At 49.8% G+C, this 26,083-nt stretch overlaps 3 protein-coding genes across 5 annotated transcripts in view; 2 read left to right on the forward strand and 1 right to left on the reverse strand.

Annotated features, from left to right (window-relative positions):
• Positions 1-22,082, reverse strand: part of GATAD1 (GATA zinc finger domain containing 1) — a 33,249-nt gene extending 11,167 nt beyond the window's left edge. For 2 of the 3 annotated variants that reach the window (XM_036429454.2, XM_045578440.1), the window contains exon 1: positions 554-993. In XM_036429454.2, the coding sequence (XP_036285347.1) occupies positions 554-820 (267 nt within the window). In that variant the 5' untranslated portion in view covers positions 821-993. Of the gene's footprint in view, positions 1-553; positions 994-21,976; positions 21,987-22,074 lie in introns of those variants that run through there. The other variant, XM_036429455.2, reaches the window with a different exon arrangement.
• LOC118714584 (28S ribosomal protein S15, mitochondrial-like) lies at positions 4,007-4,760 on the forward strand. Its single transcript, XM_036429954.1, has one exon. The coding sequence runs from the start codon at positions 4,007-4,009 to the stop codon at positions 4,751-4,753; it is 747 nt and encodes a 248-aa protein (XP_036285847.1). The 3' UTR covers positions 4,754-4,760.
• On the forward strand, positions 13,744-24,945 carry LOC118714585 (protein lifeguard 1-like). Its single transcript, XM_036429955.2, has 9 exons — positions 13,744-14,014; positions 15,833-15,911; positions 16,092-16,145; positions 17,459-17,549; positions 20,296-20,333; positions 20,418-20,505; positions 22,132-22,221; positions 22,972-23,019; positions 24,467-24,945. Exons 1-9 carry the CDS (start codon positions 13,744-13,746, stop codon positions 24,608-24,610), a joined length of 903 nt encoding a protein of 300 aa, XP_036285848.1. The 3' UTR covers positions 24,611-24,945.
• The last annotated feature ends 1,138 nt before the right edge of the window (positions 24,946-26,083 follow it).

Consider the following 26,083-nt stretch of genomic DNA (forward strand, 5'->3'; position numbering starts at 1 on the left):
ACACGACGACACATGCCCTCAATGATCAAGGACAAGCCCTGTGGCAGGACCCCATGCACCTGCCTGCGCACACGCATGGCTAACGCTAAGGTGACGTCTGGTTGCTACCCAAAATATCCCAATGGAGGGATTTCCCAAGGATTTTTACTTTTCAAGCTTCTTTATTTTTTTATTTTTTAAAAATATATTTTATTGATTTTTCACAGAGAGGAAGAGTCAGAAACATCCATGAGAGAATCATCGATCAGCTGCCTCTTGCACACCCCCTACTGGGGATGTGCCGGCAACCAAGGTACACGTCCTTGACCGGAATCGAACCCGGGACCTTTCAGTCCGCAGGCTGACGCTCTATCCACTGAGCCAAACCGGTCCCGGCTCAAGCTTCTTTAGGCTACCCATTTCTCCAAAGAAAAGGTGCTTAGATCGGGCCGAACCAGCTAAGATCTCATCAGGGGTGGGGGTGGCGGCCGGCCCGGCCCGGCTGGACACGGCGGACACTGGGGTCCCCGGGCCGCGCCCCGCCCGTGCGCATGCGCCCTCGGGGGGAGCTCACCTGCTTGCCGCCCCCGCCCCCGTTGCTCTGCGAAGGGGCGGCCGAGGTGCTGGGGAAGGTGGCCGCCCCGAGGCCCGCGCCGCCGCCGCCGCCGCCGCCGCCGCTGAGGCCGCTGCCCCCGGTCCCGCCGGCGGCCCCGGAGCCCGCGCCCCCGCCGCCCCGGCCCGAGCAGTGGAGGCAGAGGATGTCCCCCTGCGGGCTCTTCTTCCACATGGACGACGACGTGGTCTTGCAGACGCTGCAGGTGGGCTTCAGGCCCAGGGGCATGGTGGCCGGCTCGGGCGGCCCCCGCGGGCGCAGCGACACGGGAATGGCGACCGCCGACCCCGGCCGCCCGCCGGCCGGCCCGCCACGTCCAGCGACGGGGAGAGCGACTGGGCGCGGGCGGTACCCAGCCCCCGGAGGCCGGAAGCCAGCCCAGCGGAGGCGGAGCAGCGGACCTGAGGCAGCTTCCGGCGGTGGGCGGGGCCCGCGCCCCGCTGACCGGAAGTGCCCCCGGATAGGGGGCGCACTGCCATTCAGGTGGTTGCTGTTTGCATTTTTTTGGCCTTAAATACAGACCGTGCAATTAAATTTAAATTTCATATGAGCAAATGATATATATATATATTGCAATATTCGTATTTATCTGAAATTCAAACTTAACTGGGCGTCCTGTGTTTTCATTTGCAAAATCTGGCTCTCCTACTCAGGACCCCTTTATACGCTTAAGAAGATAGAACCAGAGGCATGGATACATGGAGCAGACTGACAGCTGTCCCAGGGCAAGGGAGAGGGGGGACTGGAGATAGATAGATAGATAGATAGATAGATATAGATAGATATAGATATAGATATATAGATATATAGATATATCTCCTACAGATGTGGACAACAGTGTGGTGATAGAGGGAAGGGGGGGCTAGGTGGAGGTGCATAAAGGCGGGAGAAATGGGGACTTCTGCAATAGTAATTTTGTAATTATAACTTAGACCACCCCCAGTATTTTTGCTGTTATAGATTATATCCATGGACATTTATGTGTTAGGAGTTGAAGTAGACATTTCAGCTTAAGATGCAAAGCACACATTTATTATTTTTTAAATATTTTTTTATTGATTTCAGAGAGAAAAGGAGAGGGAGAGAGAGACAAAAACATCAATAATGAGAGAGAATCATTGATCAGCTGCCTCCTACACACACCCCTACTCAGGGAATTGAGCCTGCAACCCAGGCATGTGCCCTCAACTGGAGTGGAACCTGAGACCCTTCAGTGTGCAGGCCAATGCTCTATCCACTGAGCCAAACAAGCCAGGGCAAAGCACACATTAACCATTGAGTGATGTCATCGTAGTTGGGTGATGTCATCGTATGGCCTGCAGCCCTCTGAACAGTATGCCAGCAAAATGAGAAGGGAAAGGCAAATGAGTGGCTTGGCATTGTTGCGAGACCATTTTGACCCCAAAGACTCCTTGCAAGGGTCTTGGGACCTTCCTGGACTACAATCTAGAATGGGTGGCTTAGGACAAACTCATTATGAAAAGCCATTCCCTCTGTTAATGTCTAGTCAAGCTTAGGCCTCACCAGGAAAAGGACTGTCACCTCAGCCTCACTTGGTAAAGTTGTGGTTGCATGTCTGTGTCCGTGATCCTGGGGCTCGGGGACTGGACATTTCTGGAGAGGTCTTGACGAATGTGTTGGTGGTGTGGGCTGAGTGGGAGAGGGGAAAGGCAAATGTGTTGAATGCCTATGACGTCATAAAATCTCAGTGCTTATCACTCCAGTGGAACAAGATATTAATGTTCCTATTTTACTGTTAGCTGATCAACAGAAGAGCCATGATGTGGGCTGGCGGCCAACACGGTGGCTGCTCTCGGTGTCATATCTGGACAGGCCTTTAGAGCAGCGCTGGGGCCGGGCTTTGCTTGGTCGTCCTCTCTCTGAGTCTAGGTTTTCCCAACAGTAAAACAGAATATTAACTGCCCTCCAGGGCTGCTGTGGGGATTATGATCAACTGTGAAAGTGGTTGAGGAGAATAGGTAAACGATGCTGTTCCCTTATTTTAGAACGATGCACTCTGCAAGGGGCATCTGGGTGTGCACCTTCATGCTCCCTAATTTTGTTTTCTTGGTAATGTGTCCCCTCTGCATCTGATTGCCAAGTTACTCCCTCTCTTCACTGAAAACATAGGCCTCTGGTTCAACTATTGTACTTCCTCTCCACCAAACCACTCTGTCCTGGGTGGAGTAAATAGCCACCTGCATTGCCACGCAGCATCCCCTCAACTCCCTGATCTCCAGCTTCTGTTCTTGACAGCTCCCTGGTCACACCCTCTACCTTTCTGAGATAATTGGAAGAACTACATTTTTTTTTCCTTGTAAAAATTTGTTACAACCTTTTAAAATGAAGTCTAATACACATACTGTAAAGTATCCAACTCATTCCTGCACAACTTATCACAAAGTAACCACACTTGAGCAACCAGATTAAGAAATAGAACGTGACTGCCATAAGAGTCCCCTGGCGCTTGCCCTTTACACAGAAAGTTCCACTGGCATGACTTCCAACACTGTAGATTTTGCAGATTCCTTTTGTCAGGTTAAGGAAGTTCCCTGCGATTTTCTATTTTCATCACAAATGTAGATATTTTTTAATTTTATTGATTTTTCACAGAGAGGAAGGGAGAGGGATAGATCCCACACTGGGGATGGAGCCCACAACCTGAGCATGTGCTTCTGATGGGCATTGAACCTGGGACCCTTCATCTGCAGGCCAACACTCTATCCACTGAGCCAAATTGGCTAGGGTGGCAATGACTTAAAAAAACCACCCACAACTGTTACCAAAAGCAAAATGGGTAGGTTACCAAACAGGAGAAAGTGTTTTGCAAGTCATTTATTTGGTAAGGGATTAATATCCAAAACATATGAAGAATTCATGCAGCTCAATAGCAAAATAATAATCTGATTTTTAAAAAATGAGCATAGGAGCTGAATAAGATGTCTTTTTAAAAAAGACATACAGCTGGTCAACAGGCACATGAAAAGATGATCTACATCACTAGTCATCAGGGAAATGCAAATCAAAAACCACAAGGAGATATCTCCTCATATCTTTTAGGATGGCTATTATTAAAAAAAAAAAAAAAAAGATAAATGTGTTGGTGAGGATGTTAAGAAAAGGAAACCTGTGCACTGTTGGTGGGAATGTAAATTAGTGCAGACACTATGGAAAACTGTATGGAAAACATCTTGCCATTTAGGACAACATGGATGGACCTGGAGGACATTATGCTGCTAAATAAGTCAGTCTGAGAAAGACAAATACCATATAATCTCACTTATATGTGGAATCTAAAAAAAAACCAAACACACACACACACACACACACACACACACACACACTAAGAAACCTAAAACAAATAACCAAACTCATAGATACAGAGAACAGATTGATGGTTGCCCGAGGTGGGGGATGGGTAAATGGGTGAAGAGTTATAAACTTGCGCCCCTCCCCTCCCCGCGGGGAGGAGCTGAGAACCGGGACTGCAGGAGTAGGGAAAGGGTTCCGCGGAGGCGGAGGAGGGTCTCCCCGGCCGCCCGCGGATATGCCATCCAGAAGCCAGTCCGGCCCAGCCAAGAAGATGACCCGCCCCCTTCCACGCTCCTCAAAGATCACCAGGACGTCCCTGGAATTGACAAGGTTGATGATGTCGGGAAAAGACTCTTGTCTTTGGAAATGGGGAATCAGAAGGAGAAGCTAAAAGTCAAGAAAGAACAATTGATGAACAAGGTTGTGGCAAACCCCGAGGACACCAGCGCCCTGGAGGCTCGAATTGTTGCCTTGACTGTCAAGATCCGCAATTATGAAGAACACATGCAGAAACATCGAAAGGACAAAGCTCTCAAGCGCTATCTGATCACGAGCATTGACCAGAGGCAAAAGATGCTCAAAAACCTCAGTAAGACCAACTACAAAGTCTTTGAGAAGATGTGCAAGGACCTGGGGACTGAGTGCATCTTCCCCCCTATGTACTACCGAAGAGCCCACCGCCGCTGGGTGGCCAAGAAGGCTTTGTGCATTCTGGTTTACCAGGAGGCACAAAAGCTAAAGAAGCAAAGAAGGGCCTTAAAAGCAGCAGCAGCTGCCCAGAAACAACGCCAGACGAACCCAATAAGCATTTCCCAAGCTGAACCAGAGGCAATCAAGGAAAACAAATAATTTTGTTCAAGCTTTATTAAAAAAAAAAAAAAAGTTGAGAAGAAACCAAAATGGCGGCATAAGGTAGACACCCGAATGCAGCCTGCCACAACAAATTTGAATTTAGAACTGAAAAACAGGGGAGGCATTGCCCTGAAGCGCCAGACAGCTGGTTGAGAGGAGGCTCTGCCATCTGGGAAGGAGAGAGAAGGTACGCTGAACCTCAGGAACTGTGAAGGTACGGAGAACTGTGTGCGCAAAAAGGCGCTGGCTTAATCCCAGTGCGGAGAGGAAGGGCCGGACCGAGATTGCTGCTGGCTTACTCCCTGCACGCAGAGAGGGCGGGCCGGGATGAGTTTGCTACTGGCTTACTCCTGGCGCGGAGAGGGCGGACAGCTAACTCGGCTGGCTTTCTTGTCCGAGAGGAAAACAGAATCACCCTGTTGCTCTGATAGACGGCCCCAGACAAGGAGAGGCCAGACTGTCAGGCAGTGGGCAGAGATCTCTTGGAGGTGTGTGAAGCCAGAGGCCATTACTGCGGGACTTGGGGAGGAGCCCAAGGGAAAACAGTTTGTCTGTACCAACCTGAGACTCCGCCCAATCTCTGGCTGAGCACAGAAGCTCTCCCAGAAGCTGGCTTTCTCTAAGGAGAGACTGGCTGGAATCCAAAGCTTGTCTGCGCCTTTACCAAAGAGGTGCACGCACGCCTGCAACCAATCTTCCAAAACTCTCCACGAACAGGACTTTTCTAAGGCGAGATTGACAGGGAACCAAAGATTGTCTACGCCACCCTGAGACCCCGCCCTATTCAAGCAGAGTACGGAAACCCTCCTAGCTGAGACACTGCTGATCCTCACAGCCAATTGGCTTGGAAATCAACGCTTCCCAGTGATACCAACAATAAGCAAGGCTTAACAACAAGACTGCACACACAGCCCACAAAGGGCTACACCAAGACTGTCCACCGCAGGTAACTGGGAAGGCTGTGCTACTGGGCTCTATCAGAACACCTAGCACACAAAGCTATTCCATCAAATCAGGGAAACAACTAAAATGCAGACAAGAAGAAGGACACAAAGGAAGGAGATGGAGGAAAAGAAAAGATTGGACATTGAGTTCAAAACTACAGTTATAAGGTTATTCAATAATATCCTAAAAAAGGCCGATAAAATAAATGAGACCTATGAGGATATGAAAAGGGAGCAACTAGAAATAATAAGGGATCAACAATAAATGAAGAAAACATTGTCTGAAATAAAAAATATTATACAAAGTCCTAAAAACAGACTGGAAGATCGCAAGAATCAAGACAAAGATTTAGAACAAAAAGAGCCAGAGGACACTCCTCTGCAGAAGGGAGAAGAAAAGAGAATCCAGAAAGTTGAAGATAGTGTAAGAAACCTCTGGGACAATTTCAAGCGAACCAACATCAGAATTATGGGGATTCCAGAAGAGAGAGAGCAAGATACCGAAAGAATACTAGAAGACATAGTGACAGAAAACTTCCCCCACCTGGGGAAAGAAATAAACTTACAAATCCAGGAAGTCCGCAGAACCCCAAACAAAAGGAATCCAAGGAGGACCACACCAAGACATATCATAATTAAAATTCCAAGAGCAAAAGACAAAGAGAGAATATTAAAAGCAGCAAGAGAAAAGCAGGTAGTGACCTATAAAGGAGCACCCATAAGATTGTCAGCTGATTTCTCAACAGAAACCATGCAGGCCAGACAGGAATGGCAAGAAATATTCAAGGTGATGAACAGCAAGAACCTACAGCCAAAAATAATCTACCCAGCAAAGCTATCACTCAGAATCAAAGGACAGATAAAGAGCTTCACTAATAAAAAAAGCTAAAAGAGTTCATCACCACCAAACCAGAATTATATGAATTGCTGAAGGGGGTTATTTAGGAAGAGGAAGAAGATAAAGATAAAAATTATGATCAACAAATACGTAGCTATCAACAAGTGAATCTAAAAACCAGGGGAATTGGGGAATCTGATGAACAATATTGACTGGTGAATATAGTGGAGTATGGAAGGGGAGTGGACTGACGATTCTTGGAGAGGGGGGGTAGGGATGCGGGGGGGGGGGGGACTGAGCAGGAACTGTGCACCTATGGATGGGGGATGGGGAAGGGACAGAGGGTGGGGTGGGAACCTGGTGAAGGGGAGCAATTGAGGGGGGGAAGAGGATCACATTTGTAATGGTCTGAAAAATAAAGATTTATTAAAAAAAAAAAGTTATAAACTTCCAGTTATAAAATAAGTCAAGGGGATGTTAAGGGCATGGGTGACTATAGTTACAATTACAATATTTAAAAGTTGCTAAAAGAGTAGATCTTGTAAGTTCCCATCACAAGAAAATTTTGTAATGAATGGTAATGAATGTTAACTGCACTTATGTGTGATCACTTCACAATCTATACAAATAGGGAACCATGCCCTAGCCGGTTTGGCTCAGTGGATAGAGCGTCGGGCCTTCAGACTGAAGGGTCCCAGATTCATATCCTCCTGGGTTTTGGGCTTGGTCCAACCTGCAGGAGGCAGCTAATCAATGATTCCCTCTATCATTGATGTTTCCATCTCTCTCTTCCTCTCCCTTCTTCTCTGAAATTTATATATTAATATATATATATATATATATATATATATATATATATATACACACACACACACACACACACACACACACACACATAAATAGCAAACCATTATGTTGTACACCTGAAAGTAATTAATGTTATATGTCAATAATACTTTACTATGGCTTTTTTAAAAGTGGAAAAAGCAATCTACAGAATAGTAGAGAGAGAGAAAGTGAGACCTATGAAACAGCAAGGGGATAAGGGCCAAGGCAGGTGTCCTTGCTGACCTTTTCCCTTTCCTCCCTGGGGGCCGGCAAGACACCCACTGCACTCAGACCCTCTACGTTATCCGCTGACAGACGCCTTGTTTTGTAGATGTGCCCCACGGTGCCCCCTCCTCCTCCAGGGTGCCCTCTTTGCCCGGAAAATGCCTCCTCCCAACACTTCACACCCAGCCCTGTCCACCTGCCCAGAAGGGGCTCACTGCCTTCAGGGGCTTCTGCCAGGGGTCCCAGCCCCTTTCTCCACCTCCGGAGCTCCACCAGCTGTTCCCGGCAGGGACCCTTCCTTCTGCCCCAGCCACACTCTCCCTCTGCCCCAGCCCACACCCTCCTTCTGCCCCAGCCACACCCTCCCCCTCCACACCCTGCCTCTGCCCCGGCCCACACCCTCCCCCTGCCCCGGCCCCCACCCTCCCCCTGCCCCGGCCCACACCCTGCCTCTGCCCCGGTCCACACTCTCCCCCTGCCCCGGCCCCCACCCTCCCTCTGCCCCGGCCCCCACCCTCCCCCTGCCCCGGCCCCCACCCTCCCTCTGCCCCGGCCCCCACCCTCCCCCTGCCCCGGCCCACACCCTGCCTCTGCCCCGGCCCACACTCTCCCCCTGCCCCGGCCCCCACCCTCCCCCTGCCCCAGCCACGCCCTCCCCCTGCCCCGGCCCACACCCTCCCCCTGCCCCGGCCCACACCCTCCCCCTGCCCCGGCCCACACCCTCCCCCTGCCCCGGCCACACCCTCCCCCTGCCCCGGCCCACACCCTCCTCCTGCCCCGTCCACACCCTCCCCTGCCCCGGCCCACACCTTCCTATGGCTCCTCCGCTGCGCAGGGAGCAGGCTCAGGGAGGCAAGGGCCTCTGCCTTTTCCTCCTGTGTCTTCCCCACGCCTCGCCCCCAGTAGGCCGTCCTCCTTAGCAGTTCAACACGTGGGTTCCTACACCACTGAGCTTTCCCCAGCAAAAGTCTCCCTGCAGGACCAGTGTCTGCTCCCAGCCCCTCCGCTTACACACACACACACACACACACACACACACACACACACACACACACACACCTCTCACCGAACAGCCCGAGTCCTCCTGGGCCTGCAGCCCGGGCTGGGCTTCTCCTCGGGTGGCGGGCGGCACCGCGGTCATCGTGCGGCAGCACCCCCCCCCCCTGCCAGGCCCGCTTCCTCACCGGCAGGTCCCCCTGCCCCGCGGCCGTCCTCACCGGCAGGTCCCCCTGCCCCGCGGGGCGGCCGTGCGGGAGCCGCTGCCCGGGCTGCAGGGCGCCCGGCCGGGAGGCGCGGGGGCGGGTGTGGCCGCCGGGCACTGGGCACCGCGTCCAGCCGCCGCCACTCTGACCGGGACGGGGCCGGGCGGGTGGACGCGGCTCAGGGCCCCCCTCCTGGGTAGCGGGGTTCGCAGGGCACCCCAGCCCAACGGCCACTCCCCCAACTGCCGTCGGAACTCTGCCCCGGGGTGACCGCTGGCGAGCGGCGGCGTCCGGAGACCAGGTGAAAGCTGCTCTGGGGCTGGGCGCCAGCCCGGGTGTGGAGAGGGGAGCGCAGCTGGCTCCGTTTGTTTGGGGTCGGCTTCGGCGCCCGGAAACCTTGGCTGCCCCTGCCCTCTGGTTTGCAGGATCTGGGGGAGGCCGCGCGGGGCTGTGTGAGCATCCCTGGGTGCTTCAAGCCGGGCGTGAGGACGCTCCCTCCCTCCCTCCGAGGGGCTCCGGACTTGGGGGAGGGAGGGAGGGAGGGAGGGAGGGAGGGAGGGAGGGAGGGAGAGAGAGAGAGAGAGAGAGAGAGAGAGAGAGAGAGAGAGAGAGAGAGAGAGAGAGAGAGAGAGAGAGAGAGAGAGAGAAGGTTCTTTTTCTCTTCAAAATGTAAATACTTTTTATATAAATAGTAAATGCTCATTGTAAAAATGAGTACAATGCAGAGGCACACACACACACACACACACACACACACACACACACACACCCCGCTGTGTGACCAGAGACAACCACATTCTAGTTGGTGGCCTGGCTTTTCAGTCTCTGGAAGTGTGTGCATCTGTGTGAAACACTGATGCGACGTAACTAAGTGTTATCCCATAACCCTGCCTTTTAAATTCAAAAGTATGTAAAAGTGAACTTTCCAGCCCATATAGACCTGCAGTTTCCTGGCTGAAATTAACTTCACCATTCCCTGTAATATTGTGTATTTAGCGTGTTTTACATTTCTTTCAGTTACAAACAGGGAAGGATGTAATGAACTTCCTTATACATGTATGGCTGCCTGTGTGTGGGGGTATTTTTTATGGGATACATTCCTACAATGAAACCACAGGGTCTAAAGGAAGGCACATTTTGAGTTTTGGTAGGTGCTTCTAAATTGCTCACCAAAAAGCTTACAAACCTGCCAATTCCCCATTGCCAAGGCCCACGATAGCTTTAGGGATTATAGAAGTGTTTTAACTTTAAAATCAGGAGAAAATATGGTACCAATGACTTTGTAATACACAATAGATCCAGACTGGATTGCATATTTTATATACCAGTGCAGCTATAAAATATACTTTTTCCTTTCTTTTTTTATTTTTTATTTTTATGAAGAGGGAATCCATAAGGCCATTGTGCATAGAGCGTGCAAGTCACACCCTGGATCTCCTATTTCTCCACACCCCTGCAACTCTGAGAAGTATTTTTTTAGTCTTTGCTAGTCTTTTATGCAAATAAAAAAATGCGCCATTTCACAATTGTTTCTACCTGCAAGTCTTTGGCTATTCATGAGGTAGGTCACCTATGTGTGTTGATCCTTGAAATGTCCTCTATGAATTGCCTATTTATGTTCTTATCTCGCCTTTCTATTCAGTTGCTCATCTTTTCTTTGCTAAACATTTTGCATTTCAGATTAACTGGTATCTTTTTGTCATGATACTTGAAGGTTTTCCATACCCTGAATCTGTCAGGCATTTAAGTTTATGGTATCATTCTTGCAAGGGCTTACACAAATATTCATTGATATTTTCTTGTAGAATATCTATGGCTATAATTATTTACTAAAGGACCAATGCACAAAATTCATGCATTGGGGTGGGGGCCTTCAGCCCAGTCTGCACCCTTTTGCAATCTGAGACTGCTGGCTCCGAACTGCTTGCCTGCCTGCCTGATCACCCTTAACCCCCCTGTCTGCCTGCCTGATCGCCCCTAACCACCTCTACCTCAGCCCCCACTGCTGAGGCTTCTCTGGAAGGACGTCTGGAAGGTCATTGGCTGTCTGATCTAATTAGCATATTATGTTTTTATTATTTTAGATGATAGTGTCTTTAATTCATCTGAAATGCATTTCTGTAAAAGATGTGAAATAGTTAGTAATCTTTGTTTTCCAGCATCTTGGGACAATAACTTAAAATATCATTTTTATCAAATATTAAATTATCATATATACATGACTATTTCTTGAATCTCTTCCATTTCATAGGTCCATTCATCTATTGTTTATGCAAACTCCACACTTTTTAAAAAATCTTCACCTGAGGATATTTTTCTATTGATTTTTAGGAAAAGTGGAAGAGAGGGGGAAAGATAGAAATATCAATGTGAGAGAAACATCGATTAGTTGCCTCCTGCACATGCCCTGCCCAGGGCCCAGGCTGGGGAGGAGCCTGCAGCCCAGGTCCACGCCCTTGACAGGAATCGAATCCCGGACCCTTCAGTTCGCAGGCCGATGCTCTATGCACTGAGCCAAACCAACGAGGGCCACACTTTCAATTCCATAGCTTTAGGATATTTTGATTTCTGATATGGCAAATCACTTCTCTTTCAATTTTTCTCTTGATTATTCTCATACGTTTACTCTTTTTGGATGAACTTCACGTTTTCAAGTACTGAAAAAAATCCCAGTGAGTTTTGTAAAACTTTACAGATCGGTTTGAGAAGGGACATCTGCCTCTCCCAGAGCATGGCTGCTCAGACCTCTTTACAAGCACCCCCTGTTTTGTCTAAGCCCGGCCAGCTCAGCCGTCTCCTGCTCAGACTCCTCCTCGGCTCTCTCTGGGGCCAGGCGGCCAGCAGCAGGGGGCTAAAGGGGACCTTCTCGTCCCCAGGAGGCTAAAGGGGACCTTCTCTTTTGCCAATTTTGCCCTTTTTAGTACTAATTCTCTAAGAACTGTGTTCCGCTGCAAAGCACCGTGGCAAAAGCCCACCACGATCTCTGGTCTTTCGCTTTTTAAAAAATACATTTTTATTGATTCCAGAGAGAAAGGGAGAGGGAGAGAGATAGAAACATCAATGATGAGAGAGAATCATTGATTAGCAGTCTCCTGCACCCTCTCCCCCCCTCTCCCCCTTGCTTACTAGGGATCAAGCCCGCAACCCGGGCATGTGCCCTTGACCAGAATCAAACCTGGGTGGGACCCTTTAGTCCGCAGGCCAGCGCTCTATCCACTAAGCCAAACCAGTGGTTTCTGGTCTCTTTGCTTCCACTTGTGCTTCCTCTGGTTCATTCTCTACTCTGGGCCCAGCATAATCTTCCTAGTCAGGTCCCTGTGGTCCTCTCCTGGAAACCCCTCAGTGATTCCCCGTTCTCTTAGTCCCTTATTGCTGCTGTAACAAATTGCTACAAACATCATGCCTTAAAACACATGTGTCAAACACAAGGCCCGCGGGCCAAATCCGTCCCGCCAGGCCTTGCAATGTGGCCCACACCGCGCTGTCATCACTGCACTCCGCTGCGTTTCCATCACAATGACAGTTTATGACTGTTCAGTAAACCATTTGGCCCGCGATTTAGGCTGGATTTTAGATTTTGGCCCCTTCTCTGATTGAGTTCGACACCCCTACCTTAAAACAACACGTATTTATTGTCTGGAAATTATAAGGCCAAAGTCATTCTCGCTGGTCTAGAATCCAGGTGCTGTCTTCCTTCTCTGGAGCTCTTGGGGGGGGGGGGGGGACACACGTTTCCCACCGTTTCCATCTGCTAGATCTGCCTGCTTTTCTTGGCTCATGGCCCCTTCCTTCATCTTCAAAGACAGCCACTGCATGGCTCTGACCGACCCCTGTGTCTGTCGTCACATCTCCTTCTCTGGCTCGGGGCCCCCCTGCCTCCCCCGGTAAGTATGATCATAAGGACCCTTGTGATTCTATTGGGCTCACCCAGATAATCCAGGATCCAATCCCGCCTCAAAGTCCTTAACTTAACCGCATCTGCAACTTTCCTTTTGCCACGTGAGGGACCATCTCCTTAGGTTCCAGGGGTTAGGACGCGGGCGTCCCTGAGGGACATTACTCCGCCTTCCACAGCCATGGCCTCGGGGATTAACTTGGCTCACCAGCCCATCAGTGACCTGCCCCGCGGATCATCTGCTTACACTCATTCTCCTCTCCCCTTTGAACTCCCTGCTCCAGTTCTGAAACCTGCCCCTTTTGCTCCTCCAGTCCTGGTCCAGGCTGGTCCTTCTGCCTGGGAAAGCCTTTCCCCACCGCCTCACCTGACCAACTCCTCCTCGTTTTGCAGCCTTGGCTTAAACCTCACTTCTCCTGGAAGCTTTCGACCACCTCTTCTACGCCTTGCATGTTCTTCCAGACTCCATTAGAGGCTGCCGTGCCAACCTCCCTTGTTCCTGGCCTCAGAATGCCCCTGTCTGTTTGGTCCTCTTCTCTTCCACCACGGAAGCTGTCTGAGGGCAGCTCCCCGCACTTGGCCCAGAAGAGGGGACTTAAACTCCTCGCTGCATGGATGTGATTTCATAATAGAATGCGAATAGCCTTACTCCATAGGTGTCCTCTTAAAAGCATTCACCGTGCCCTGGCCAGCTTGGCTCAGTGGATAGAGCATCGGCCTGCGGACTGAAGGGTCCCAGGTTCAATTCTGGCCAAGGGCACATGCCTGGCCTGTGGGCTTGATCCCCAAGTAGGGGGTGTGCAGGAGGCAGCTGATCAATGTTTCTCTCTCATCATTGATGTTTCTATTTCTCTATCCCTCTCCCTTCCTCTCTAAAATCAATTTAAAAAATATATATATATATATATTTTAAAAAGCGTTCATCGTTCAGTCAATGAGCACTGACTTTGTAGGTACTGAGCCACGGGGGTTAAAATCAGGGTAAAACATCTGCACGTTATGGTTGCAATGGTAGGACCATAAGGACCCGGATCACCATCCTCCCCTTCAGGGAAATGGACACGAGGTCAGGGGGCCAGCGAGCATCAGCGCCTGGTGCAGAAAGCAGCGGACAGCAGCACCCAGCGCACCCCTCAGCACAGCCCACCCGTCAGAAGGCCAAGGCCGGGTCGCAGCCAGCCGAGGCCAAGCAGACGCATGGGAAACCATCTCCGAAGGCTGAGAAGCGCAAGGAGGCCTACGTGGTGCAGATTTCGGAGGAGACCAGCTCCGAAGAGATCACTGCTGTGCCCAACAACCCCTTCTCAGAGGAAGCCATCCGCAGAGGTGAGAAGAAAGAAATGTCCTTTTGGGGAGAGAAAAAGCAAATGCCGTCTTAACGTGTTTCCCCCGAAATTGCTTTTAGTTGCTTTCAGTTTTTCCCAGCCAGGCTTCCCCATGAGAGATGGGGTAGGGCCTCGGTGGACAGGCCACCCCCGCAGTGTCCAGAACATTCAGAAAGTCCTAGGGAACATGTCGCAGTGAAAACGCGTGTGGTTTTCTTAGGAACTGTGAAGCAGTCACTGATGGTAGAATGTCCTTACCTATGTACAACGTGAATTCCGTAGTATTGGCTTCAGCTTTAAAGGATGTGAATGCAATGCCTTTAGACAATAATTCTGCACAGGAAATACATGCATTATCCCAATATGGTTTACTCTATTGTTTACGCCCTTGGGGGCGGGACCCTTCAGTCCGCAGGCCCATGCTCTATCCACTGAGCCAGACCGGTTAGGGTGGAGATGTGACCGTTACAATGTAGGCAGCGCACATTGGGGTAGCTATGTTCTGGTAGCTCAGGCCCAGTTTGCCACCGTCACACCTCCTATGCCCACAAACCACCCAGCAAAAGGACACAGCTGTGGTCCTCTCAGCCAGTGGTCGGCACACTCATCCGTCCACAGGGCCAAACATCAACAGCACAACGATCAAAATTTATTTTTGAGAGCCAGATTTTTAAAGCTTGAACTTTTTCTAACGCCACTTCTTGGCGTATTTTGTGGAAGAGCAACACTCAAGGGGCCAAAGAGCCGCATGTGGCTCGCGAGCCGCAGTTTGCCGACCACTGCATCTAAGTCAACTTTAAGCAGCATTTCTTCTTTTTCTTTTCTTTTCTTTTTCCTTTTATTTATTTTATTATTGATTTTTTTATTGATTTTTTTTTTTTTTTTTTTTTTTTTTTTTTTTTACAGAGAGGAAAGGAGAGGGATAGAGAGTTAGAAACATCGATGAGAGAGAATCATCGATCAGCTGCCTCTTGCACACCTCCTACTGGGGATGTGCCCGCAACCCAGGTGTAATACATGCCCTTGACTGGAATCGAATCCCGGACCCTTCAGTCTGCAGGCCAACGCTCTCTCCACTGAGCCAAACCGGTTTCGGCCTTTTTTTTTTTTTTTTTTTTTTTTTTTTAAACTGGCATAAACCCACCAAAAGATAACTCGCCGTTGCCAGCACCACCTGAGAGACCCCAGGATCAGCTGTGCAGTAGGAAGCAGGCAGCAGAGAGGCCTCGGCTCTGCTTGGGGTGCCACTCCCGTGGGGCTCCTTGGTCTGGCTCACCGCCCATCCGGTGGCCTAGTTTCTACTCAGGCAGAAGGGAAGGGAGTGGCCAAAGGCAGGTGGTGGGAGAGAAACGTGGTGGAAACTCCCCACAGCCCACGGCCACGGCCAGGCCCACTCGGGGGGCACACCAGCTCCACCAGCCTTCCTTCCGCCTTCTCTGGTCTCTGTTTTGCCCAAGGGTGTGTCTGGATGCCCCCGGGCCTGTGACATTGTGTGACTCTCCCGTCATCACTCTGGGGCCTGAGTGGACAGCGTGTGCGTCCGGGGGAACTAAATGCCTGACTCTGCCTTCCGCATGCCAGGGCCTCCGTGGACAAACCCGCAGACCTCCAGCGACACACTCAGACGGCCCAGACCGTGGGCCACGGGTCCTGCAGAGCCGCCCTCCCTCCATCGGCTCACTCAAAACTCACACTCCTTTCCCACCCTCAAAAAGCCGGAGGAAACGTTTCTTTTTGCTACGTATCAAAAACAGGCAATTGCCTTTATGTTACTACTTCTGAAGATTACATCACAAAAACGACGTTTCTGTCTCCTCAGCTTTCATTGTAAAAGTGTTCCTCATCCTGTCTGCTCAGCTGGTGATCACGGCGACAATCATGTGTGTATTTATTTTCTGGTAAGTCTTGGCTACTGATGCTAACGAAGCACTGAGCTGCTCACATCTGTCCCTGTCCGTCATTTAAAACCATCCCCCCTTCTCAGGAGATGGTTTTACCTCTACGTAAGTATTACATTATTTAGCAAAATTAAGTACTTACTGAGTAAAACTATTGATTTTTTTTTTTTTTTAAACCAGGACAGGTTTAAAAGACTGGGTGATCAGGACTCCCTGGTTCACCTATGTACTCTTGTAAGTATTATTGCATTTAATAAAAAGTGTTTTGTTTTTTTTTTCCCTACTAGCTATTGACCAAGGTTCTTCATTTAAAAATTAAGATGTTCTGTTTTTATAGCTATTTATCTTTCTCTGTCACCTTTTATCCCACCCCATGCCCTCCTCCATCTCTACCCACACCCTCACCCCGTAAAGATACAACATTCTCGAAATGACAACATTATAGAGATGGAAAACAAGGAGTTAGGGGTATGTGTGTGTGTGTGTGTTACCATAAAGGGACCGCACAGGTAGATCTTTGCTAATGTCTTAATGATTGGGTAGTTTCACATCTTGATTGTGGTGCTGGTTACATGTATCTACACACAGACTTATGCCATAGTCCTATGCATAGCGCTATATATGCACCCTGGACTACTGTCACATTACTGGCTATGTTATTAGTATCGTATACTACTAGAAGCTGGGTGCACAAAGACTCGTGCAAGAAGGGGCCTTCCTTCCCCTGGCTGCCGGCAGCCCCTTCGCTCTGGCCGGAACCGCCTTTCTGCCTTCCCACGCTGCCCAGAGGCCGGAGCGGCTGGGGTGGTGCAGAACGCCTGTGCTGCCTCACGACTATGCAAGTGTCTCACCCGCCTCCAGCAGCTTGGGCACCCGTGTATGCAAATTAACCCAGCATCTTTGTTGGCTTGATTTGCATATCCACTCCTGATTGGCTGGTAGGCATTGTGAAGGTACAGGCAATTAGCATGTTTCCCTCCTTTATTCGGTAGAGATAAATAATGTGAAATGGGCCCCATTAAGGGAAAACTAAGTAAAGGGTACCTCTATGAATTCACAATCATTTCAAAATGAAGAATTTTAAAAGAGCCCACAAAACTACCTGTGGATAGACAGCAATGAGAAAAGTTAGTTTTAAAAGTTAAAAAGAAAAGCCGAAACCGGCTTGGCTCAGTGGTAGAGCGTCGGGCCTGCGGACTGAAAAGTCCCGGGTTCGATTCCGGTCAAGGGCCTGTACCTTGGTTGCGGGCCCATCCCCAGTAGGGGGTGTGCAAGAGGCAGCTGGTCGATGTTTCTCTCTCATCGACGTTTCTAGCTCTCTATCTCTCTCCCTTCCTCTCTGTAAAAAAATCAATAAAACAATATATATTTTTTTAAAAAGCTAAAAAGAAAGGAGAGGTAATGATGATGATATCACACTTTGGTTCACTCTATAAAACCTATTACCAGGTATTAATAGCACACGATGGTATCTGTATCTCCACCCACCTGTGTCACATGATGTGGTCACTGGCAGCCAGTGACACGTGGCTTTGAATTCCCCTCAGCGCAGCATTTTTCACCGTGCTCATTGTGCTCATCTTCTGTGAGAACCTGCGCCGCCAGGTGCCTGCCAACTACATCCTCCTCATACTGTTTGTAAGTAAACCTCGCGGCCGCTCCCCTTTGGTGTGGGCCGGCTTCCGGTGGCAGAATGCAGGTGGGGGTCATGTGTGACACCTTCTGGCAGGGTCCGGTCCCAAAGATCGGACCCGCACCCTCTTAGTCAACCGGGGGGTTTGGGGGGGGGGTGGCCCAGGGCCGCTCCCCTGGAGGTCCTTCCCCCCCCCCCCCCCCCCCCCCCGGGAACCCGCACCCACAGCACACGTACTTGCTATGGAGAGTGGGTTCCACATTTAGTTCCCAAACTCATGTGCACAGAACATAATTGCCGCCGGGACCAGTGTGGCTCAGTGGATAGAGCGTCAGCCTGCGGACTGAAAGGTCCCGGGTTCGATTCTGGTCAAGGGCATGTACCTTGGTTGCGGGCACATCCCCGTTGGGGGGTGTGCAAGAGGCAGCTGGTCGGTGCTTCTCTCTCATCGACGTTTCTAACTCTCTGTCCCTCTCAATTCCTCTCTGTGTAAAATCAATAAAATATATATTAAAAGAAAAAAAAGAACATAATTGTCCTCATTTTTGTAAAACGAATTTCAAGCCTCCCTGGGAGCCGGAACCAGCTCTGCTCAGGCTCCTCCTGTTCCCTGGATTTCAGTTGACAGGAGGCCCTGCCCAGTTCCCAGGGGCTGGGCAGCGAGGGCTGTTTGCCCTCCGGACCTCGCCAGTTCCTTTCTGTGCTGGCTGCGGGGACTCTAGAGTCTGGGCAACTCTCAGCAGGTGCCTAGAGCTCCTCGCCTTCTAGAAGCTAAAGGAGACCTCCGTTTCTATCAGTTCCCCACCCCACCCCAGGGCAGCTTCCTCAGGGACTCGGCAGCATCATCCCCCGTTCCCCAGGCTCTTCCTGCTTCCCAGTCAGGCCAAGCCTCTCGCCTTCCTCGGGCGGTGTTCTCTCAGACATTCACTGACTGTGAGCGTTTTCTCTCCAAAAAAAATCCAGAACGTCTCAGTGCGTTTTCAGTGGTTGTTTTAAGTTTGTTATTACAAGAAGAGATCAGAGCTATTGGTCTTAAAGGAAGCTCTCCTTTCTGAAGTCTTGCTGTTTATTCCAAAGCAGGGGAAAGCTCAAAGAGAAGGAATATTATAGAGGGGTAAGAATTAGCTCTATTTCCCAGACTTCATGCCTTGCCCACGTGTTAGGGAATGCCCAGAGAAAACCATTTCAGAAAAGGACCTGAGGGGAGAAAGGAAACCGCGCGCACCCTGAAGACTGCTCTTGCCCCTGGATCTGTGGCCTCCGAGCCGGCGTTCTGAGCTCTCGAAGCCGCGGGGCAGGTTTGACGTCTAAGGCCTCTTGTTTCTCACTGTCCTGCCCTTGGGAAAACTGAAGGGGAGTTTCCAGCTTGAAATCATTTCTCTCCTTCCTCCCATCCCCTTCTCCCCCTTCTCCCCCTTCTCTCTCTCTCCCTCGCTGTCTCTTTCATGTGCTCCTGGGATGGAGAAATGTGAAACAATTGAGCAAGTAGAAGAAAACTAATCTTGAAAGGAAGGTCAGAAACAAGCACCGTATTTAAGCTTTTCCTTTTGGCCTGTAATGAAAATGAAGACAGCTTGCTTACTTGTACGTGGAGCACCGTAGGCCCTTTCTCACCAGGCCTGGGACGTGGAGAGGCCATTGCGGGCTCTTCTGCAGTCTTTCGTCCCGTATGGCGCCGCCCACGGCGACGGCTGAGGCTGCGGCTGAGACTCCCAACGGGAACACTCCTGGCAGTGCCCCCGGGACTCACCCCAGAGGATTCCCCTTCTTCTCATCCCACCAGAGTGGCCGGAATGTAAAACTGGACAACCCACGGGCCTGGATCAAGGCTACTCCTTGACTCAGTTAAGCAGAGACTGGGTGGAGTCCCAGATGAGTGTTTGGGCAGAAGGACGAAGAAATGTGGGAAAGTAGGATCACAGGCTTGGGGAGCAGGCGGCTGCCACAGGCCTGGCACCCTCCCTGCTGGCTGTCTGCGTGCTCTCAGCACCGGCCGGTGGGAGCCCTGCAGCCTGAGGCAGCCCCAGAGCAGCTCTGCTCCGAGCCGGCACGGGCACCTGCAGGTGCAGCGCATGCTCTGCAGATAGTGCCTCCCACCACCCCTCGCACCGAGGCGGCCTCCGCCCACCCCGCAGCTGGAAGAGGTGTTTTATTCTCACCCAGGCTCCACGAGGAAGGTCCGTGCTGGAACAGGTGGTGACGCTGTGGTAGAAATAGCATATCCTGTTCTGACCAAATGTTAGGATTCCGTGTGGATGGCCCCAGTTGATTAATGATAATATGGCCTGCAGATAAACCCTGTAAGTTGGTTTCCTTACTTCACTAAATATGTTGAAAGGTGCTATGGTGTCCTAATTTATTTATTTATTTTTTTTTTTCTGGTAAGAGAATTTTCTCTTGTTCACCTTAGGGAGAATGTTTGGTCATACTGTTGTATTTTTTGTTGTTGATGTTTTTAATATATTTTATTGATTTTTTTTTATAGAGAGGAAGGGAGAGAGAGATAGAGAGCCAGAAACGTCGATGAGAAACATCGACCAGCCGCCTCCTGCACACCCCTTACCGGGGATGTGCCCGCAACCAACATACATGCCCCTGACCGGAATCGATCCCCGGGACCTTTCAGTCCGCAGACGGATGCTCTACCACTGAGCCAAACGGGTTTCGGCCACACTGTTTGTTTTTAAATAACCATTTGCCCTGCAGTTGGGCCTCGGGAACCAGCCCTCTGATTGTGCATTTTGTTTGCAGACAGTTTTGGAAGGTCTGATGCTCGGAGCCGTGTCAGTGTAAGTCCGGGATGCACATTTTCTTTTTCACACGCGCTTTTCCTTCGATTGTATGCGAACAATGACTGCGGCCTCTGGTTTTAGTTTCTTTGACCACGAGGAGGTGTTATGGGCCATCGGGGCGACTGCCTTGGTGACGTTGTCGCTCACTCTATTTGCTCTCCAAACGAAAGTATGTATCCCCGAGACAGACTCCGCCCTAAGGGAGTGCGGGCCCTGCTCCTCCCTCCTGCCCCTGCCTCCCCCTCCGCTCCCCTCCCCGCCATCCTGTGGCCTCGCCCCCTCGGCCTCCTCCCTTGGGGCTTTGGGCCTTCCCAGGAACAACATTGAAAAAGTAAAAAGGAATAAGGCGAACTTAATCTGAATAATATCTTTCACTTAACCCAATGTACGTGAGGCATGATCATTTCCACAAGTAATCAGCATGACAAAAATGTGAATGAGCTGGTTTACATCCTCTTTTAAAAATATATATATATATTTTATTGATTTTTTTACAGAGAGGAGAGAGGGATAGAGAGCTAGAAACATCGATGAGAGAGAATCATCGACCACCTGCCTCCTGCACACCCCCACCCGGGATGTGCCCGCAACCAAGGTACAGGCCCTTGACCGGAATCGAACCTGGGACCTTTCAGTCCGCAGGCCGACGCTCTATCCACTGAGCCACACCGGTTTTGGCTCCAGTGTGTGTTTTGTACCGATAGCACATCTCAGCTTGGATTAGCCACGTTTCCCCGAGCTCAGTGGCCGCAGGTGTGGGAAGCACACGCGTGGACAAGCTCTCAGCAGCACGTCCCCGGGAAACCTGCTAAACCGCAGCTTGCTGGCTCCACCCCCCGGACACGCAGAGCCAGAAGGTCAACCTGCATCCCAGGTGGTGCCCAGGCTGCTGAGCTAAGGACCACATAGGTGACGCAGGACTTGAGTATATTTCCTTGGCGTGTTACGGGTAGGGAGTGAGGGCAGAACTAGAGGGACTAGGAAAAAAGCTCTTGCAAGAAAATATCTTGGGTTAGAGGATCTTCTTTTTGCTGTACCATCCCAAATTTCTCAGGCCAGAAGATTAATATTCCCCTTTCTTTAGAAGAAATTTTAATCTCCCTTCCCCGGCTGATTTGGTCACTGATTTATGAAGGCAAAACCAAAAAAGTTGATAAATTTCAAAATTTACAAAAGAATCATTCATAGTAATTTTTGAAAGTTTAGTGTATATATATATATATATATATATATATATATATATATATTTTTTTTTTTTTTTTCTTATTCAAAGGCATGCATACCTTTGAATAAGATGTGAAAAATGTGGAAAAAGGACCCGGTTAATTAACCTCTTGGTCTATTTTATTCCATTAGTGTAGTCTATGCCCACACTTTGAAGATATGAGTAATTATGAGCATAACTATGATCAAGCTGTACACACAAATTTAATCCTCCTCACCCAATGTGCCTTTTCCTTAGGGGACATTTTATAGAAACACAAAAACAGAGCAGCAAAAACAACTCCACGTGCCCATTGCCCAGCTTCAAAAACCACCCCCTCGCGCCCCGCTGTTCCCCACAGCCCTCCTCCCTCCACCGGCAGCCAGTCCCAGGCAGCAGGCAGTCAGGCCTTGTCTCCAGTGGGGGGCTGATGGCTCTCCCCTGTCCTTGGACCTGGCCCGGGGGCATTGTTAGCACCGGCCAGCGTCTGTCTGTCTGTCTGTCTGTCTGTGGGGTGTGAGGTGCACCTCTGACCACCCCGGGACCCGTGGAGGCGGTGACTGAGCTGTGCCTGCCGTCGGGTTTCCTCAGCTGGACTTCACCCTGCTCCACGGAGTGCTGTTCGTCGCGCTGGTGGTGCTTTTCATCTTCGGAATCCTCTTTATCTTCATACGGTCCTACGTGAGTGGGCCCCGTTCGGAGGACCGTGAGGGATGCAGGGGGAAGGGCTGGTGGGGTCAGGATGGAGCCCCCGAGTGGCAGAGCTGCGGGGAACCCTCCTGGGGGAAATGTCTGTGAGAGAGGAGGGGTGGGGAGCCACGAAGGCAGGGAGAGCTGTCAGACCTGGAGGGCCAATGCGGCCCCAGGTGAGGGGCCGGAAGGGGCTCCGTGGGAGCAGTCCGGACCATGGAAGGTTCGGCACGGCCGCCAGGAGGTCCTGGAGCTCACGCTGGCCGTCCCAGCGCAGTGGGGGGTGGAGTGTGGCCCAGACGTGGGCTGCAGCGGCCCTGGGCAGTGGGTCTGAGGCCCGTCCCAGGGGCTGGCCAGGTGGTTGGGGTCCCATGGACAGGAGGTCTGGACCAGGACGGTGGAGCTCCCACCCTGGACCTCCGCTGTCCGTCCCTGGGGAGGTGGGGAGGACGCCCTCAGGGCAGACCAGACTCTACCTCGTGCTGCTCGTGTGAGGCGATGGCGGAAAGGAACGGGCATCCGAGGACTTTCCCAACAGCGGCCTAGGGGAGCCCCTATTTTTCCCTTTATTCCCTTTTTTGCTTTAAATCTACTCATCAGACAGACAGACAGGCAGAAGGATTAAAGCCAGATGTGACTTTCCTAAAGCTGGGTCCCTGTCTAACAGCAGGGACCCAAGGGCGCCCTTTTGTTACTTCAGATCTTGTTCTTAACATTCAATCCTGTCCTTTCTTCTTGCAGTGGCTGCATCTGCTGTATGCTGGGCTCGGAACTGTGCTCTTCTCCTTTGTAAGTCCCTCTCTCCTTCTCTGGGGCAGAGTCGGGTACATGCATGGAAGGTGCCCGCCTTAGCCTTGGTGCTAAGCGTGGAGTCAAGTGGAGCCAGTAATTCACTGGAAAGCACTCCTGGGGACTTGTTGCTGCTGCTTCTCCTCTTCCTCCTCCTCCTCCTCCTTCTCATCTTCTTCCTCCTCCTCCTCCTCCTCCTCCTCCTCCTCCTCCTCCTCCTCCTCCTCCTCCTCCTCCTCCTCCTCCTCCTTTTTATAAGGATGATTTTTTAGAGCACTTTTAATTTCAGAGCAAAATCAAGAGGAAAACAGAGATTTCCCATATACCTCTGCCCACACATGCATAGCCCCCCCTATTATCAACTACACTCACCTACAGTGAACCTATATTGAGGTGTCGCTATCACCCAAACTCCACAGTTTACATTAGGTTCACTGTGGGTGCACATTCTATGCATTTGGAAAAGTGGATAATAAACGACATGTTCCATCGTTATGGTAGCAATCAGAGCATTGTCACTGCCCTAAATATCCTGTGCTCTGCCTAAAACTTCCTCCCCAGGCTCCAACCTTTGGCAACCACTGACCTCTTTACTGTTTCCAAGTTTTGCCTTTTCCAGGAGTCATAGTTGCAATCTGACTGGCTTCTCTTACCTCGTAATGTGCACTTAAGGTTCCTCTGTGTCTTTTCATGACTTGGGAGCTCATTTCGGTCTGGATGTATCACAGTTTACGTAATCAGCCACCTACTGAAGGACATCTTGGTTGCTCCCAAGTTTTGGCAATTTCGCATGAAGCTGCTCTAAACGTCCACGTGCAGGTTTTTGTATGAACATAAAATTTCAGCTCCTTTGGGTAGATACCAAGGAGTGTGGCTGCTGGATCACACGGTAAAAGTAAAAATCTTCTCCCATGGAATCACATAGGGAGCAGGGAGGGGAAGTGGGGGGAAGGGCCTCAGTGGTCCAGGCCCGTGTCCGCTTTAGCATCCCCCAGCCTCGTGTCTGACTCCCTTCTCTGCCACTCTGATCACTCACGTGACTTTCCCTCATACTATTTTGGAAAAACTAACATCACCACAAAGCTCCAGGAATTCAGAATCATCGCTGTGTGTGAATCTAACTGCTGGGGAACCATTTCATTTTCATTCTTCGTTCAGTGAGAACACAGGGCATTTTGTGGTATCAGTGTGTCCAATATGCCCACCTGGCCCATATCGCTAACTAAAGGCACAAGACTACTGGACTTGGAAGGACAAAGCATTTGCCTTAATGGAGAACAAACCTGTGAACGTTGTAAATGGTGGAGGCTGTAATAACAACATACATAGCCACAAGCCAACTTTCCACAATCATGTGTATTGATGCTGACTTTCCCAGATGATTTAGGACAGTTATTGGGTAGAAATGAACAGGTTAAATAGCTCATTCTTCTTTCTTTTCTTTAAGTACTTGGTGATGGATGTGCAGCTGATGGTTGGGGGGAAACATCATATGAGCCTGGACCCTGAAGAGTATGTGTTTGCTGCTCTGAACATCTACTTGGATATAATCAACATTTTCCTTTTTGTTTTGCAACTGATTGGACGGTAGGCCTCTGGCCAAAGCTGGCTCGTGCTGACCAGAGGGAAGGAGGGCCACCTGCGAAGTGCCGCTAGCTCAGATGTTATTAAAAATATATATATTTTAGAGTACTTATTTTTTTTTCAAATGAAAGCAAACATTCAGTTAATGGTAGCTGTAACTTTAGTTATATATTTTAAGTTCCATTGTTACGGTGCAAAACTTTCTGTGGGACATTTCTGATTTTCATAATTTCAAAAGATGAGTATCAAAATACCATACTTAAACATTTCTTAGAAGCCTGTTATTTTGTTGACGTTTTCCAGGCACTAGTTAAAGCTGTAAACATCTCAATGAATAAAATTGATTACCAAAATCTGTATTTACTCTATTCTCTTCTCTCGATTCGGACATTCTATATATTTCTGCACAGCCTGACTTTAAGAGTAAGGTAAGCCAAAGTACTCGGCCTTTCCTGGATTCCAGAGTCAGATGGAAGAGAACAGGATATTCCCGGTAGGGAGTGGAGAGGATTAATGAAGTTAATGTACATGAAAGGCTGGAGAACACAGTGTTACCTGCCGATGTCACTGTCCCACCTACACTTTTGGGCTCAACTCAGAGACCACCTCCCCTGGTTGTCTGGGACAACTGGCCTCCTTTGAAGTCCCATAATATATCAAAATTTCAATTTTAATTGTGATAAAATACACATAACAAAATTTATCATCTTAACCATTTTCAAGTGTATACTTCAATAGCAGTAAGTACATTCGCATTATTGTGCAACCAATCTCCAGAATTTTTCCACCTTGCAAAACTGAAACTCCATCCCATTAAACAACAAGAAGTCATGCATTTTGCACTGACTTATTTAGTCACACACCTCTTATTTGATTAACCCATTTGATTATGTCCCCAAGGGACACAGACCGGACAGATCTTCACATCCTGGGTGAACTGTGCAGCGGGGAGGATGGGGAAATTAGATGGACTCTTCTGGTCTCTAGAATTATTCACAAGTGCTCAACTTCTAGATTGAACTAAACTTACAGGTCTCAAGGAGGACATTTGAAGTATAAGCACTGTAGTCACACACACCTATTTGATCACCTGGAATCTCAGATTAGCCCTATCCTCCGCAACTTTGGTAGAGCTGCTCATTGTTTTTAATCTCGTTACTGCCAGCAAAGTCCTGAAGATGGGCGTAACCTCTGAAAAGTGAGCATGTAGAAGAGAAAGGGACATGAAAGTCTTCCAGAAAAAAATCAGGGTGGTCCCTTCCTAGTCTGGATAGTTTGACAAGTATTACTGTGTCCGTACCTGTTACAGGCTTTGCTACCAGTCATGGTGAGTTAAGTCCACACAAGAAAGCAAATGCAGCTGGAAAGCCTCAGGTTTTGCATATCCTCCTGGCATCAAGAAAACCTTCCAGCATATAATAAGGAATGCTGGCAGATTTTTTTCTCTACCAAAGTTTCTGATGACCCAGCAACCTCAGCA

The sequence above is a fragment of the Pipistrellus kuhlii genome, unplaced genomic scaffold (assembly GCF_014108245.1).
Source record: "Pipistrellus kuhlii isolate mPipKuh1 unplaced genomic scaffold, mPipKuh1.p scaffold_m20_p_10, whole genome shotgun sequence".
Lineage (NCBI taxonomy): Eukaryota > Metazoa > Chordata > Mammalia > Chiroptera > Vespertilionidae > Pipistrellus > Pipistrellus kuhlii.

Bases quoted from the DNA above. Each gene is read 5' to 3' on its own strand.
- LOC118714584 (XM_036429954.1), top strand. From the start codon at position 4,007: ATGGGTAAATGGGTGAAGAGTTATAAACTTGCGCCCCTCCCCTCCCCG.
- LOC118714585 (XM_036429955.2), top strand. From the start codon at position 13,744: ATGGACACGAGGTCAGGGGGCCAGCGAGCATCAGCGCCTGGTGCAGAA. The intron at 14,015-15,832 runs GTGAGAAGAAAG...CTGTCTCCTCAG, and splicing joins AGAGGAAGCCATCCGCAGAG to CTTTCATTGTAAAAGTGTTC. The intron at 17,550-20,295 runs GTAAGTAAACCT...TTTTGTTTGCAG, and splicing joins ACATCCTCCTCATACTGTTT to ACAGTTTTGGAAGGTCTGAT.